This window comes from Takifugu rubripes, chromosome 21 (assembly GCF_901000725.2).
Source record: "Takifugu rubripes chromosome 21, fTakRub1.2, whole genome shotgun sequence".
In the NCBI taxonomy this organism is placed as follows: Eukaryota; Metazoa; Chordata; class Actinopteri; order Tetraodontiformes; family Tetraodontidae; genus Takifugu; species Takifugu rubripes.
In genome coordinates this window covers 4646066-4663153 of record NC_042305.1, presented here as the reverse complement: position 1 = coordinate 4663153, position 17088 = coordinate 4646066, and the positions used below count along the sequence as shown (strand labels likewise).

The following is a 17088-nucleotide window of genomic DNA, read 5'->3' as shown; positions in this document are numbered from 1 at the left end:
TGCTTTGCATTTACACAGTGGATGTATAGAAAGAGGAATTTAAGAGGAATGTGTCTGAAAACAAAATAATGCCAGCTTCACGGGCAACAGCATATGTAAGTGTGCATTTGTGTTTATATTGTAAGTATTTACAGTATATGGATGTGTGTGCACTTGCAAGTATATGTGTTGATATGTATGTATGTATGTATGTATGTATGTATGTATGTATGTATGTATGTATGTATGTATGATAGATAGATAGATAGATAGATAGATAGATAGATAGATAGATAGATAGATAGATAGATAGATTTGACTATAGCCTATTTAGCATTTACATAACGTAAATATTCAATATTTTCTTTCCCAGGATTATTTATCCAGACCGGAAGAGGCGGGTAAGTAACGCCTATTGGCGGGGAGCGCCGTTAGAAGGGGCGGGACAAGTTCGGTTGCAGAGCAGGTTAACTATTCATGACCACAGCAGCAGGGTCACAGAAGATGGTGTAGGCGTCCATTGCGTCCATTCAGAAAAGGTCTGCTAGAGACCGTTACTGCAGTTTCCATGGAGAGCTGAGGCTAAATATGAGGCGATCGTCCTTAATAATGAACATTACTTTGCTGCTGATCTTTGTTTACGCGTATGTTGGGCTTTCGAAGGCTGCACCCCGCATCGGTTCAAACGATGTGTCGCCTGTCTACGGGAAGCGGGTCTCAGCTTCAGGCACCTGGCAGATCTTCCGTACCGACATGCCTCATTCTTCACCAGGGAGAGGGATCACTCTTAAGCCTTCTGCTCGACTAATGCTGGCGTCCACCTTTAATCCAGAGGGCCCGAGCCCTCCTGAGTCTGAAACACTTTCCAGCAACAGCGGCTCTGCTACCGCACCCAAGATCGGAGTAAATACTGCTTCACAGGAGCAGGTGTCATGGCAGATCTCAAGACTAACGCACAAAAGATCCACTGATGCAAAGACGACGTTTTTCAGTTCAGATAAAACGGAGAAGCAGCCCGGGATGATGTTCATGGTCTCCCAGAAAACAGGCAGCTATGGCTGGGCCTCAGACAACACGGACACATCGTTCACCTCGGCGGAAAACGTTCAAGGTGGGTGTTTATCGCGCTGCATCCAGCTATCTTTTTGAAATTTGATTCTAATAAAGCAATTTTTAAAAAAAAAATGCAGTCTCACAGTCAAATAGATGAGCCGGCTGCCCCCATGTTTTGGTCCAGACGAATAGAGCAACAATCGGTAGATTTCACCTTTTACCCAGTAGGTTTAGATAACCACATAACCATTGTCCTCAGAATCAGCATCGAGCCCACTCGTCAAATTTCACAGATTTGCTGACAGTGGAGAGGAAAAGTGCTTTGTGTTGGGGGGGGGGGGGGGGGGGGGGGGGGGCTCCTTGTTCAGCCAGACCATCCGTGCACAGATAATCTGGGCTTCTTTGTGTTGCATCCTGACGGGAATTAGAAGAAGTGGCTGCGTCGTTATTGTTAGCAGAGCCGGCTCTTCCAGAGGAAAGCAAGTTCTGCAAATCAAAAGGGACAAATTACGAATGAGCAAGCAGGGTGGGACCCTCTGCGCACCCCTGAAGTCTCTGTAATCCAGAATCAGGGTCTGCATTTATTCTCAAAACTCCTGGAGTATTTAGCTAAATATTTCCCTTCTGTGGTGAAACTTTACAATTTGTGTCTCAAAACTAGTGTCATAAACCAGTGATGAAATTATGCAATATTGAGCCAATAGCTATTGATGTTGATTAATCTGTATCTGCATGTTAATGAACAGTGATTTGAGATTATTTTTTTTTAGATGTAATGGAAAAAGAAAGCTGCTGAAGTCCTAAAATCATAATATTGCATCATATGCTGTGTGTTGTTCTATAGAGACCAGGTCTGATTCTTGAAGACTTCATTCTGCATATATCTGACACTCATTCTCATGCACAAGAAATTAAAGATTAAGCTCTCTCTGCATAGGGTTCCATTACTCTCAACACCTGAGAAAGTGCTGTTCTTCCTGAATGACTGGACAGTCTTTCTTTATTGTGTGTTATTAAGGGAAATTTTTCTTTTGTGTGCTGTCTTGTTTAAAGTTTGACAGTAGTATGCTGCCTCAGCTTGTGATTAGAGAAAAGTTAAAAAAAGTTTAACTGTTATTTTCATTAACAAAAGGTATTTCTACCTGAAATACAGCAATATAACAAATGTGTTACTTGCAGCTACCTTAATGAATACTAATATATATATATAAAGCCACCATTTTTGCTCATGATTATGTAAGCATAAACGTGGCCTGGGTCACATTTATGGAGTCCTTGTGCTCAGATGCAGCATGGGAGCGAGGCATTTACAGCGCATGTTGGTGTTGTGGCCTAGGTAGCCCTGCAGTTGTTTTGTGCAGTCAGTTTTATTTAGGTACCAACAGGTCATATTGTTCACTAAGCAGATTTGAAAAGGCTGAGCTAAAGTATTTGTCCTCTGTTGTTCACTGTTATTTCCATGTATTTTATTCCACCCAGACAACCGATGTAACTGCAGCAGCGGTGCTGAGGGCATTCTGGACCCAGATGAATGTGATCAAGACACTGGTCAGTGCTCCTGCTTGGCTGGTTATACTGGCCTACAGTGTGAGGACTGCGAGGATGGATTCTTTACCAATGGTACCAGCGGCTGTCTGGCCTGTGCATGTGACTCTTTTGGAGCGGTGCATCTTCTCTGTGACAGGTCAGCTCTTTTCTGATTCCCATGTTGTTTGATAACACACTGAAACTTTCCTCTATGCTGCAATCACTGCTGTTCTTTTTGTAAAGCTACACACTAACTCTGGTAAATATGATGACCCTCAAATGGCAAAGTCTTTCGTGTTTATGTGGCTCTATACTGGTCACCTTTGACCAGTGCAGCACATTTATCTTGCTTGACTGGTTAGCGGCCCTGGATCTCTCTAGTGTCCTTATCACTTTTGTGATCAGTAATAAGGTATGACAAAAGCTACAATAAAAATAACTGTACTAGAAGAGGTAACAGACAGAGTCCCATCAACAGCCAACCAGAAGAAACTGACTGCAGTGACATGCACAACCAATCAAATGACAAATGTATGTTTGTTGTTGGTGTTAGGTAACGCCATTAAACACTAAGTCTATCCGGGAGGTAGCCTGTGTTTATGCGCACTTGTGCACACAAACCTGAAGAGACTTGGCTGTGACCCAGAAGCTGCATCTTCCAACTACTACTATCCAGCTGGTTTGTGTTTAGTGAGGGCAACATATGCTTTGGTAACAACAGTAACAGCTGAAATGCTGTAATATATACAACTGACCAATGTGTGGCACTGTAATGCATAGCCACATAACATCAAAATGGGGAAGAAGAAATGGAGCATTGTACAAGTATGAAGCATGTGCGAAACAAACTACAACCACACAAGAAGACAACGTTGGTGGCAATATTTAGGGATCCATCCACTCTGGGGGGCGCTTTGGGGAAAAAAAAAAAAAAAAAAAGCATAGTCAGGCTTCCAAAACTCCAATTCCATCTGCACAAAACATCCATATATTAAAAAATTGGCATTTTAATGCCCTGTGTTCTGGACAGGGGAGAGTAATGCGGGGGCTGTGTCAGGTGGCCTGGCCTCCACTATGACCCAGCCTAAAACCAATTGGGATGACATTTATTAGTCTGAAATGTTGAAAATGATACAAAATCAGATAAAAGCTCTGAATTAGAAGGTCTATCCAAACTGTACATACATAATGTGAAGGTTTATGTGTCTAAATTTCACAACTAATAGCATCACAGGTGTGTAGTTGACCAGTAAAATAATCTTTAATGTTAAGGAAGCAGTAAAACTGTCATTTAGGTGTGACATCAAAATGTATTTAGAATTTAATTAGGCTGTTGTTTCCCTTCTAGCTCAGGAATTTGTGAATGTAAGACTGGGGTGTATGGACCCAAGTGTGACGAATGCCATCCGGGTTTCTTCCACTTCAGCAGCACTGGGTGTCGACCATGTCACTGTCACAACCACACCAGCTACTGCCATCCACAGTCTGGTAAGTTGGTAGCCATGATACTAACCACATACATATTAGCATATGAAAGCTTCTTGTTTTCCAGAACGAAGGGGCAGTAATTCGTGATTGATCTGCTTTGCGTTTAAACAACAGCGGATGTCTTGATGTCACAACGTTCTACTCTGGAGCCCCTTTTTGAACCATTTTTGAACCACTCCAGTTTTAGGCATTGTAGTGTATATGGACAGTCCAAACTAAACTTGCACTTTCTAATGAAAATGTTGCGTAAAAGGGCCTAAAGTGCTCCTTGTCCTCGACACATTTGCCTACAAGGTCTGAGATGAGTAACGTTCATTGGTTAAAACCTGTCCAATTGGATCTGGTTACTCTGTTAGCCTGGCATCTGTGGTTTACCACTACAACACCATAGTCTTAATACTTTTTTGCTTTATGCTCTTTTGTTTTCCCCCAAGCTAAGGCCATCTTGGAAGTTACATCCAAGCATTTAAACTCTGTCCACCTGCAGGGAGATCAGTTTTTATACTTAACACTTCTTATATACATAACAAGGTTTTGAGGATCTCTGCTGCACTGCACAGATTTGTGTATGTTAAATTAATTGCATTAAATTTTTGAAACTACTTGCTGCTTCTTTCTGACTTCTGTTGGTTCCCAAGGAACCATCTGTGCATATCACACCAGCATAGAGCACATATTAAAGGGTACATTTCAATTATTAAGCTACTTTAACCTCCAAATTATTTTATTACAGCCCAGTCATAAGATTTGCATCCTAATGTAGAGTATCTTATTTCATGAGTTACAGTTCTGCATTTCTCATCATTGAATAAATTCCTGTAACATCTGGATGTTTTCTTCAGCAAGCACCAAACTAGGTGGGACACTTTCCAGTAATGTTGGCAGGCGCTATCAGGAAATGTGGTCTGTAGTGGAGAGATGGGCAGGAAAATTGTCATCGTCACACAGCATCTATTTATACATCAAGACATAAATTTTCTTTAATCTAAGTCTCTCCATCTTTTGATAAAACTATAGATTTTGATTCCAGTAAAAGCTCATATCTACTACCAGATTACCTTCCAGATTTTTGTACGTGCAGGGACTTGAATCAAGAACCCTCCAATTCTCCGCCCACTCCCTTACCGACTGACCACTGCCCCTTCTTTTTTCTTCATTTTATTTTCATTTTCTTTAGCTTGTAAGAATGAGGACAGTTAGTTTTGCCAGGAAACTTCCTATGGAAAACTCTACTGCTACATTGGCTCTTTATCTGTACACACCTTTTGCAGAACAGATGTTCTCCAGTGTCCACAATGTTCAGGCTAGATCTTTCTGGACATATTACCCATTTGCTTGTCTTTATGTACCTTTACGCAATTTAGAAGACATTTCCACTATTCCGTGTCAACCGTGGCCATTCCACATTTCTTATCAATCACAAAATAGTTATTATGATCTGTCAAGAGCGAGCTGTGGATGTATCACATAGGTGTAAACCTGTGTCCAATAGGATGGTGTCTGAACTGCGAGGGGAACACGCAAGGGTCCAACTGCGAGGTGTGCAAGCCTGGTTTCTACCGAAACCCTGAAAATGAACTGACTGAGCCCTGTTTACCTTGTCCCTGCTCCAACAGCACATCAAATGGACTCTGTCACGTAGGTCGGTATACATCCAAGCTTATACCTGCAATTTCATCCTCAAAAAGCATTTGAGAAGGACCCCATCATGCATCATAATGGGAATAGTAGGATGAAAAACTGCATCCTGATACAAGTAATGCTGTGTTTTGTATAATTCACTTTCACTTGTCTACTAACTGCACGTTATTTAACAATTGTAATTATTAATGTTAATTATTGTTCATGTTAAGTATGTAAAGAATATTGTGTTTTTGTGACTGAACAGGTGTCAGTGGCTTTCCGAAGTGTGACCTGTGCCTTCCCAACTATGCTGGTTTACACTGTGATGAATGCAGTGCTGGTTTATACAAATCATCCAAGGATTGTGTTCCTTGTGAGTGTAACGGGAATGCAGACCCAGGGGGCCCGGCCCAGATTTGCCACCCTAAAACTGGACACTGCCTTCAATGTACCAATAACACCACTGGGTCCTGGTGCCATCTCTGTGCTCCAGGCTTCATTGGGGATGCCAAGGCCCATAACTGCAGCAGTCTAGGTAAGCCCCCACTTAAGTATAGCTAGATGATGATCAACAAAAAAAACTGATGCGAAAACATTTACATTTGAATTTCATTAAATTTGGCTTAATTTAAGTAGCACCTGTTGCAATCAGGAGCGTCCTTGGGTGCTTGAGGGAAAAACCCCAGATCCTCATCCCTGATCAAGCAACAGTGGCAGTAAAGATGAATTTTTTTTACTGGAAAAAACATTGACCAGGAACAGGTTCACCAGCCGCATGCTGGCCAGCTGGGTAGAGGAGTAAAGGGAGAGGCAGAGTAGGAGAGAATCCTAGAGAGAAGATAGAAACTGGCACATATAGCTTACATGCAAATAAACAAGTTATACTAAGGATGCTAAACAAAACCTCTGAGTGGGTCAGAGGTCAGTTAACGGACAGACTGATTGGTTGGTTGATTGATTGATTGATTGATTAACTGATTAACAAGATTGTTATGGAAGCCTGTCGAGGCCTCGACCCTTAATCCAATTAAAAACCTATGGGGTGGCATTTTGTTTCTGAAGAGAAAACCAAGAAATGTAGTGTCTAATCTAAAGTATTTTCTTTTTTATTAGCAACCAGAACCATGACAGAGACCTCCACGCCAAGTGCAGTCTCCCCTTCTGCCAGTACCAGCAGCACTGTTGTAAATAAAGCAGGAGTCACATCTGTGCCCAGGTCTGTCAGCACCTTCATTGCCCCACTGAGCACTGCAGCAATCACCCAGGCAATGCTGAGCAGCATTAGCAGCCCCACAGACAACACCACTGCAGCCCTGACTAAGGTTTCCTGGACGCAATTCAACATAATCATCCTGGCTGTCATCATCCTGGTGGTGGTGCTGCTGCTGAGCTTCGTGGGAGGGGTCTACATGTACCGGGAGTACCAGAACCGCAAACTCAACGCACCTTTCTGGACCATTGAGTTGAAAGAGGACAACATTAGCTTCAGCAGTTACCACGACAGTATTCCCAATGCTGATGTGTCTGGTCTGCTGGAGGATGAGTCTAATGTAGTGGTGCCCAATGGGCAGTTGACACTGAGCACACAGGGCAACTGTTTCAAGGCTTAATACTTTTTAAAGACCTACGATGCAGATCCAGAAAAGCTGCAGGAATGCCACGCCCTTCCTTCGTATAGATTTGATTTTCCTATGGTGGTATTCAGAGTTTTCTGATCAAGGAAGACAGACAAAATTTTCATATGATTTCATCATGAACAGGTCCAAAGAACAAAGTACTGCCTGCAAAGGGTGCTGCTGTGAAAGAATGATTGTTGGTTAATTTTATTTAGTTGTTATGTTCCAAATAATGTTTATTTCTCCAATCGATGCTTCACATGTGAATTTTTGTACAGTGAAATCCGAGATTTGATTCATAGTGTGGTTACTTATCTCTTAACTATCCATTTTATCTCTAACTTTTATCTGGCTATCTCTCTGATCTATCTGATTATTTATTAATTTATCTGTTATTTATTTATTTATTTATTGACCTGATTGTTTATGCTATGTATTTATTTATTTGGCTGTTTGTAATGGGGGAAAAATGCAAAGAATCAACAGTTATGACTGTTTTTTTTTTTTTTTTTTTTATTGTCTGAAGTAACTGGGATTAAGGTCTTACCCCTTTCAGTTTTTAATGTGTCACTGTGTTGCAGAGCTGCACATGCTATTTGGATGGCTCTCATCAGGTGTCAGCTTTTCATCCCACACTCAAGAGTTTCACAGTTCAACTCCATCCTTTATTAGTATTTAGGCATGTTAGCCGGGTCATTAAAAGAAAAAAGACTTTATGCTGGTGCATGGCTTTTATGCACACACCCAGAGCCAAAAAAACAGACATCCTGAACGGCGGTGTTTCAATGTTCACAATGTTTATAGCTTTCTGTCTTTATTTTAAAAGCATGCCAGCTTACCTGAACCAAGATGAACTGCAAGTAACCCATTGCTATTCCTTCAGCACAATCCATCTGTTGCAATCATTGAGTATTAATCCAGCATCTCCAGAATTTGGGTTTGAAGACTCCAAACAAACACGACAAAATGTTAGCCATGGAATTGATTAATATTTTACAGTATGAAAGAAACTAACTTAATCATCCTAAACAATATTTATACTTCATTCCTGGCTGTTTTTATTTTTTTCCATACACCAGAGCTTTGTTGTTTCTCCTCAGGTACTGGCTTTCTTCCTAGTGTGACTATGTAAATATGATTGGTGTACATGAATGTAAATATTTTCCTTATTATTGTCCAGGACTACTACATGTTCACTGTCACTGCAACATTTTATATTCATGTTTGTTATGAGTGGAGTGGTCATACATACTGCAAAACTGACACATTTACCCAAAATCACATTCCAAATCTCAAATAAAGTATTGATTAAAGTCGCATTTCACAGCTTTTTGTTTTGTTGATCTTAACTTTCTGATTGATTGAATGCATCATTCTGCACTGAAGCAGCTTTGTCCTATACATTTTGACTTGTAACGTGTTATTTAAAATTGCTCCGCTGGTTGTGAATCTTGACTGCTGCTCACACACTGAAGTAGTGATGTAATGTGAATTTCATTGTCTGGCTGAAGAATGTGATCTTCTGAGTTTTGTTACTGATTTAACAGTCAGGACGACTTTAGTAAGTGATTCTTCTCACTGTTCTAGTCAAATGTTACAATAAGGCCCTTTTTTGTCAACACCTTTCTGAGGAATATCTTCCAAAACTAAATCACTGAAGTCCTGATGGAAAATAAATACATGCTGTTGACATAAGTTCCTTTGAAAGTGTTGGTTTTGTGAAACACACAAAGGGCAGTTGAAGACTGTTGACTTACGTAATAAGTGAAAAGATGGGACAGAATATTGTTATTGTTTGGACTATGAAGTTTAATTTAATTCTCATAAATTCACATAAATTAATTTGCAATTTTGTTTTCTCTTTCCTTACTGTGCCTGTGAAATAGTTAATGGACTATTAATGTGTTTATAAACTAGAACATTTCAAAGCCCTTCACTTGATCAAGTCATACTCTTTCCACAAAGTGTCGGGGGGAATCTTTTAATGTCTGTTTAATTTTTTGTAAAAAAAAAATCAAAGAAAAGTACAGTTTAACAGACACACCAACAGTGATCACGGAGATGTCCATAAATAGATCTAACCAGATTTCCTTTTGTACTGGACAGAAATGTAAATCTTTCCTCAAAATGTTTGCAATTTTTTTTCTTGAAAACACAACAAACTAAGGAATAATTAAAGCACACAAAGTGAGATAGATATAATCAAAAAAGGTATAATCAAATATATTGTAGTATACATCAGGGTTTAGGCTTTAGGATAATGGGCATTGAGGTGGCTCCAGATGGGTTCCTGAGTGGCACTGTAGGCCTGCTGGGTGCATGGAGCCATCCATGATGTTGGAAGCCTTTCTCTGCCTAAATGTTGGAGGTTTGGGGCAGGATTTGCTCTCAACCTGTGCAGCTTCCAGCACTATGTGTAGAGCAGTTGTAGAGCCATTGATGCCGGAGTAGAGGATGCCCTGATAAATGTCAGGTAACAGAAAATGGATGGAGAGACGTCGTATAAATAAATGAACAACGTGAATTTACAGTCTCTATTGGTTATTTATCACCTTTTATTATGAAAGATTTAAGTTGTCTAAGGATGATACTTACATTTACCACATATACTGTTGTTAAACTTTGATGCTTTTTCAGACATACAGCAAAATTAACTACATTCTTATCATCCTCATCCTCATCATCATCATCATCATCATCATCATCATATCCATCACCATCACCTGCAGATATCCTCACAGAATATTACAGGATTTGAATTTCCCAGTGATTTAAATAAATAAACTCAAAATGTTGTAAATGTAGTTTGCCCTACTGAGGCTTCCGTAGATGAAAGAGTATTTGACGTCATTTGTCCGCGCAGCATTTTGAGTTGGTGCGTTTTCAATAAGTGGGAAACGTTGGTATCTAATTGATGTGTGTTTCTTACGCTCTGCGACTTTCACTGAGTCTGTAGATACCTAATTTGACAGTGACATTTTTAACCTTAGATCGTTTTAATACTCAGAGCTAAGCTCCGTGTGTTGAGTTTTGATAGACATTGATGTGATGTTTACTGCTTTCTAAACTGTGTGGCGGTGCAGAGCGGGCGGCCATGAATGGAGGGGGCAGTCCGCGAACGCTGCATGTGTTTGACACAGAGCTCAACGCCGACACCGTGGAGTGGTGCCCCCAGTCGCCCCACAACAACATACTGGTCTGCGGGACGTACCAACTGGCCGGAAGTGTGAGAGCCCAGCATTATTGAATATAAATGTAAAGGTTTTAGTAAAGCTGCATAATCGGTGCACTTTTGTATTCAGATAAACAATAAAGCAGTCAACATAAAGTAATAAACCCTGAACCATTTATGTGCCCCACAGGGGTAATGAATTAACTGCGCAACAGAGAATTTTGTATTGTCAGTGCTCAGAGAGACTGTTACAATACATTTACTATGTTATTGTACTGTAATGCTTCTTGTTGTTATATTTCCTAAAGCAGCCACATTGCACTGAGCCTGATTCCATTCTGTTGGTGCGGCTGTTCCTCTGTTTTTACCAAGGTCCTTTGTACAACCACAGACGTTTTTATGCAATAGTGCCATTAGACAAGAACGTGAACCCCAAAGTTCCATCTCTGGTGTTAAAATATGCTTTGTCTGTTATTTCTGTTTAGTAGCAGATGGCACTCTAGGAGTCATTACTGACCACTGTCATTTTTAATGGGTGAATGTAGAGATGACTCAAAAAGCTAATCAATACAGACCAAAGTTAACCAAAGCATACAAATTCCTGATTACTATAAATGAAGTATGTATACTTGTTTCCATCAAGGCTGGGACAGAGTGTATTAAATGTAATATGAAAGTAATATGACCTTATAATAGGATTTGAATCTGACTGTAGCGGGAACAGCTGCCTGAACTTTCTCTGTGTCCCATTTTTGTCATTGTTGTAGGTGGAAGAGCCAGATGCTGCGCCCAGTAGGATAGGTCGTTTATACCTGTTTAGGTTTCAGTCAAGTGATACTCCTCTGACTGAGCTCCAGCGCCTAGACACGTCTGCCATTTTAGATTTGAAATGGTAACAACATAACTGTTGTTGCAGCAGCTGCCTCCCTGTTTGTCCCACTAACTGGTTTGTATTTTATCAGGTGCCACGTGCCGATTTCAGAACAGACAGTGTTGGGGATGGCAGCTGCCACTGGAGAGCTGCATCTCTACATGCTCTCAGAAAATGAGGTAAGACATAAGAACGTCAGAGTTCAGGATTTTTGACTGGAAAGAGGGGGGTTTATTTGCTAATATCTTTGTCTAAAAAACATTTGCCATGCTTGCATCTAAAAGATGTCCTGACAAATTTTGTCAAAGAGTATTATATCAATCATACTCTATTTATAGCACAAAGAAAATGTATCACAAAGTGGTTTTATGCCACAAAATCAGATGAAACAAAGCAAAAGTAAAACGGACACAGACATGTACACATGCCCCATAAGAGCATGCAACTGTTGTGCTATCAAACTCTTAACAATGCACAGTGAAAAAACACCAGGGGCTGGATAAATCCAAATGAATGAAAGGACAGTAAGAATTAATAAGAAAAGTAGTAAAATACTACAACATATAAGGGAATCAATCAAATTCCAAGTCTATGAGTTATATGTCAAATTTACACTCTAGTCCAACCTAAATATTTTCTGCTCATCTATTTTGTGATTATCAATAGATGATGATTTCAGGCTGTATCTTGTCATTATTCTTCTCCAAAATCAAGTATGTGATTCAAACATTGTCATAGTTTTCACAAATCCTGTGATGGTGCAGTTGCTGATATGATTGTAGTGTTGAACATTAAAAGTAGTATATACTGTATTTATAGGAAGGTAACTGCTATCTACAACCTCTGAGCAATCAGGAGGTGGGAAAAGAATGTCTGCTCTTGTCCCTGGACTGGTCCACTGGAAGGAAGGACTGGTAAGCCAACCTTGTGACTGAAAACATGCTTCTTTTCATCACCAGTTAAAAAGGCAGATATAATAGTGTTCCCTACTTATGGTAAATTCTGAGTTGCTATGTTTTGATGTTTTCTATGAACAGTTCTGAGGTGAAGCTGGTGTGCAGCGACTCTGCTGGATGTGTTAATGTTCTGTCCATGTGTGAAGGGACTCTGATGCCGCTCTCACAGTGGAAAGCTCATGATTTCGAGGCCTGGATCTCAGCCTTCTCCTATTGGGATACACAGCTTATTTATTCTGGTAACACAGCAGAATAACTTTGATAAATCAGACAGAGCTTACTCAAAATCCAAATATCTTTATTTTAGACCAAAACAACCCAAACTTTGTTGCAAAGCATAAATGAAAGTGTAAAGATATGTCCAGATTTTGGCAGGTTACAGGCTAGCGGTAATGTAAAGGCATGTACCGGTATGTCACACTGCTGTTAACATCTTTAATGTTCACTTGATTCACATTTATGTCTTTATGTTGGTGCTTGACTTACCGACAAATACAAATATTTTTTTAAAATATTGCTATTAGAGCTAATGTATATTAAAACATTTTTTTCATAAAATTAAATCATAGACAGTAGTAAATTATAAGGACATACACTCACCTGACACTTTATTAGGTTGACCTTGCCAGTAAAAGGGTGGACCCCACCGCCCCCTCTCTTGCCTTCAGAGCTGCCTTAATTTTTAATGACATAATTTCAACAAGGTGTTGGAAACATTCCTCAGAGATTTTGACCCATATTGACCTGATAGCATCAAGCAGTTGCTGCACATTTGTCAGTTGCACATCTCCGGTTTCACCACATGCCAAAGGTGCTCTATTGGATTGAGATCTGGTGACTGTGGAGGCCGTTCGAGTACAGTGAGTACAGTCTCATTATCATGTTCCAGAAACCAGTCTTTCATGCTGTTTGTGCCGAAATCTCTCTGACCATCTGAGGGAGACCAGGCAACATTTTCATATCCAATTTTGTGAGCAGGTGGGAATTATAGCCTCACTTTCCTGTTCTTAGCTAACTGGAGTAGCATTGGTATGGTTTTCTAGTGCTGAACTCCTTCTACAATGAGTTGTGCATTCAGCGTTGGTAGTCTGCATTCCTTGGTTATATCAAGTGGTTGGTTTACTGTTGTCCTTCCATCATCTGTAACCAATCTGCCCAGTCTCATCTGACCTCTCATATCAAAACGGAATTTTCATCCACAAAATTTCCACTCACTGGTTATTTTCTCTTTTTGGGACCATTCTCTGTAAACCCTAGAGATGGTTGCGTGTCAAAATTCCAGTAGATCAGCTTCTGAACTATAACAACCAGACAAACTTCAAAGTCACTTAAATCCTCTTTCTTCTCCATTTTGATGCTTAGTTTGAACTTGAAAAAGTTGTCTTGACCATGTCTGCATGCCTGAATGCACTGTGCCACGGTTGTGGCCCCAACTCAGGTTGTGTTAATGAGCAATTGGAACACGTGAACCTAATAAAGTGGTTGGTGAGTGTATACATACATGTTTGTATATTTGTATGTGAGTGTGTTTGTGTGTGCGAGCTCATATGTATGTATAGAGTATAGACAGATTGCATTTTTTTTCCTACATTCTTTTTATCTATATGTGTCAATATAGGTGGTGATGACTGCAAACTGAAAGGCTGGGACCTCAGGATGGATCCATCCCACCCTACCTTCACCAGTAAAGAGTATGTCCTGATTGTGGTGTATTTATTTATTTTTTTAACTCACTGACCTATTTATTTTCTTTTTACAAAGGCACACCATGGGTGTCTGCAGCATTCACAGCAGTCCTATTCGGGAACACATACTGGCTACAGGCAGGTACATAGCAACACTTTATGATACGAGAGTTAAATATGAACAAATAAATCATTTCCCTCATACAATGATGATATTTGTTAGTATGGTGCATGTACTGCTCACTTCCTAATGCAGGATTTTTTTTATCAATTCTGCTTACAATTTGACTTTTTTCTTTGTTAAATTTTTTTTTGGCTATTTGTTTCCTGTATCAGCTTTAAATCCATTGACTCCAATTTGAGTTGATGGGCTTTATCAGTTCTTTGCTTTTTTGTTTGAACTGGTGAATGTTGCTATCCAGAGTGGGTTTAGGCTACTTTGGTTCATCTTCATGTTGGTCTGTAGCAGAGTTAATTTCAGTCATTACATATAGTGAGATCTTTCTCCTGTCTGCAGCTATGATGAGCAGGTCTTGCTCTGGGATGGCAGGAACATGAGGAAACCTTTTGGACACAGTCTTATGGGGGGTGGAGTGTGGAGGCTCAAGTGGCATCCAACCAATCAAAGCCTACTTTTGGCTGCATGCATGCACAACAACTTCAAAATCCTTAACTGCCAATCAGCATTTGGTAAGGATGATGAGATTAATACTAATATTCTTCTATGGTTTAATTAGTAATGAGTCCAGGAAATGATTTTTAAAAGTCTATGCACCATGCAAAATTATGTTAAACATTGGTTTGCTTTATTATTTGTCATAAAATGTGAACACAATTAAATCAAATTTGTTGACAAGTATATCCTTATGATAATTGCACAATCTTTAATAACTGTGATATAACAGACGAATACCCTTATATTTGTCATGCCTCCCCAAAAAGAGCTTCCCGCGGATCTTTAATCTAGAATTGTTAATTTACATCAAGTGGTAAATGACTTCAGAGACTAGAAATTCAGCAGTTTACAGTTAGGCCAACAGTCTACACATGGAGACACTTTGGTACTATGGCTACTCTACTCTCACAACAGAAACTAATCAAAGAGGTCAAGAAACAAGCCTTAGTTTCAGCTAAAGATTTGAAGCTTCTGCTTCCTAAAAGAAGACTTCTGAATATCTGTAACAAACCCGTCCCGACTTTCGACAGTGGTTATTGGCATACATCAGACATATGTGAAAACATCATCCTAAAGTGAAACAAAACTCTTTAGAATAACCAGAGAACACCTGTAATTCACTGAATCTCACTGAAAAATCTGAAGTTGGCTGATGTCACAGGACGATCACTCAAAACACCAGAGCAACATGTTACTAATTCAGAGGGTTCACTTTTCCCCACTACCATTTTGAATGTTAAACAAGTCTATTTAATTAAAACATAAAAGTTAGTATTTTGGCACATTATATTTGTCTGTACAATTACATATGTATTTTTTCAGACCAGACTTGTTTGACTTTATAATGTATAGAAGTTGGTTCATTCCTGATTGTTTATGTGACTGACTGTTCCTAACTTTTTGTCTTCCAGAGAGCCCTGGGATGACATGTCCCATTGTAGCCTCATATGACCTCCATAGCTCCCTGGCTTATGGGGCTGACTGGTGTCATATGAGTCTAGATTCAAAAGGCCCCTCTCCTGAAGCTGAAGTAGATCACAGCCCTGCCAAGACTGAAGGACACCTGAGGGTCCACTATGAGTCTCCTACTGCCAGCTTTGAGACCTCTCTAGAGGATGATGAGGGACAGTACATCCCACATGACACACCCTCATCCTCCAGCATCAACCTTGCCATCAGTTCTGAGGATGAGCCATCATCTTGCGTACTGGCGAGCTGTTCGTTTTATGACCACATCCTCCATATTTGGCTGTGGGACAGAGTTCAGGATGATCTTGAACCACAGCAGTCTAAACCACAATAAAGCACCCCTGAACTGGCAGCGTGCTTATATACGGTATCAGTTTTTACATAAATTCACTGGAGAAAAATCATAAAATAGTCATATCAGTGTAGACATGACCATTTTATTGAACTTTATTAAGTTTGTTGCCTTCTTCAAGATCAATGTCTTTTTTTCTGAAAACATTTCTTCTCTGAATAGATTTATCCACAAAATGTAATTTTGAGAACCTTGATGGCTCAAGCAAAGATATAGCAACGTATGCTTGTGAAGTTTTAAAGGACGCATTCACATTCAAGACATGTTTAGACTGAAGAATGTATGCTGGAATTACTCATCTTAGTATATGCATGAGAAAAAGATCTCTCAGATATCAAATATCTTATGTAATTTTAATAATTGTTGTAACCCAACAAAATCTCTGATGGACTGAAATTGGATATTTTTATTCAAAAGGTCAAATAAAGTATTGAAAAAACAATACACAGACCAAACAGCAGTACTCATTTCTGGCTGTTGCAAAACATCCACATCATCCTTGGTTGCATTTGTCAAGCCAGCTGACTTGTCATAATGTCAATTACATCTGTGCAGCTTTATTGATCCGAATGCCAGCAAACATTTACCTCACGTAGTTCTTTGGATAAAGCTTGAAGAGTTTTCCCTCCTGGGAAGATTCAAAGCCGTATTTCTCCAGCTGATCTCTGTTGAATGTTCCCTCTTTAAAGTCTTTTGTAATGTGAGGGGCTACTACATCAGAGAACAAACTCTGAGCTGTAACTGGGGTGGCAGATCCTCTCTGACACCTGTAGGATACGTATGGTCTCAGTTTAAAACCTTCCAAGTTTGGCACCAACAGCTCTGGGATCATCGCACGAACAGCAACAAACTTCCTGCTGGAGAGTGCGAGCCCAGTGGGCCGAGCGCCCCGGCCTTTGTTATGAGTACGTGACCCACGTTTACTGGTGAATTCAGACATCCTGTCAGCCCCTCTCCTCAGACCCTGCACCAACCGGGACAAAATCCCCATGATTCACTGCAAAAAAACAGAGTTTAAGATTCTGTCAAACATGCTTTGTAGATTTATTTTAATTGGTGTGAAAGGGACAAACCTTTCAGAGATTTAACTGGCAATCAAGAACTTTCTTTGGTCCTCTGGC

General features: G+C 39.9%; 2 protein-coding genes across 4 annotated transcripts; both read left to right on the top strand.

Annotated features, from left to right (window-relative positions):
- The first annotated feature begins 432 nt into the window (after positions 1–432).
- On the top strand, positions 433–9137 carry LOC101079998 (multiple epidermal growth factor-like domains protein 9). The gene is made up of 6 exons (XM_003974522.3): positions 433–1090; positions 2512–2716; positions 3908–4047; positions 5540–5689; positions 5936–6205; positions 6784–9137. Exons 1-6 carry the CDS (start codon positions 568–570, stop codon positions 7278–7280), a joined length of 1785 nt encoding a protein of 594 aa, XP_003974571.2. The 5' UTR covers positions 433–567; the 3' UTR covers positions 7281–9137.
- A 977-nt stretch (positions 9138–10114) lies between these two features.
- On the top strand, positions 10115–16409 carry dph7 (diphthamide biosynthesis 7). 3 transcript variants are annotated; one of them, XM_029829447.1, is made up of 10 exons: positions 10115–10161; positions 10370–10512; positions 11226–11350; positions 11421–11508; positions 12149–12243; positions 12367–12524; positions 13904–13976; positions 14047–14112; positions 14488–14660; positions 15558–16409. In XM_029829447.1, the coding sequence occupies exons 2-10, from the start codon at positions 10381–10383 to the stop codon at positions 15947–15949; spliced, it is 1302 nt and encodes a 433-aa protein (XP_029685307.1). In that variant the 5' UTR covers positions 10115–10161; positions 10370–10380; the 3' UTR covers positions 15950–16409. The 3 variants fall into 3 exon arrangements, with proteins under 3 accessions (XP_029685307.1, XP_003974570.1, XP_011613552.1); XM_011615250.2 differs by having other exon boundaries at positions 10148–10202; XM_003974521.3 differs by having other exon boundaries at positions 10139–10512.
- The last annotated feature ends 679 nt before the right edge of the window (positions 16410–17088 follow it).

What these genes read in the sequence shown, in the direction of transcription:
- LOC101079998 (XM_003974522.3), top strand. Translation starts at nt 568, where the DNA reads ATGAGGCGATCGTCCTTAATAATGAACATTACTTTGCTGCTGATCTTT. An exon ending in GTGCATCTTCTCTGTGACAG is followed by an intron (nt 2,717 to 3,907) that starts GTCAGCTCTTTT and finishes TTTCCCTTCTAG; the next exon opens with CTCAGGAATTTGTGAATGTA. An exon ending in CCATAACTGCAGCAGTCTAG is followed by an intron (nt 6,206 to 6,783) that starts GTAAGCCCCCAC and finishes CTTTTTTATTAG; the next exon opens with CAACCAGAACCATGACAGAG.
- dph7 (XM_029829447.1), top strand. Translation starts at nt 10,381, where the DNA reads ATGAATGGAGGGGGCAGTCCGCGAACGCTGCATGTGTTTGACACAGAG. An exon ending in TCCACTGGAAGGAAGGACTG is followed by an intron (nt 12,244 to 12,366) that starts GTAAGCCAACCT and finishes TTCTATGAACAG; the next exon opens with TTCTGAGGTGAAGCTGGTGT. An exon ending in TACACAGCTTATTTATTCTG is followed by an intron (nt 12,525 to 13,903) that starts GTAACACAGCAG and finishes GTGTCAATATAG; the next exon opens with GTGGTGATGACTGCAAACTG.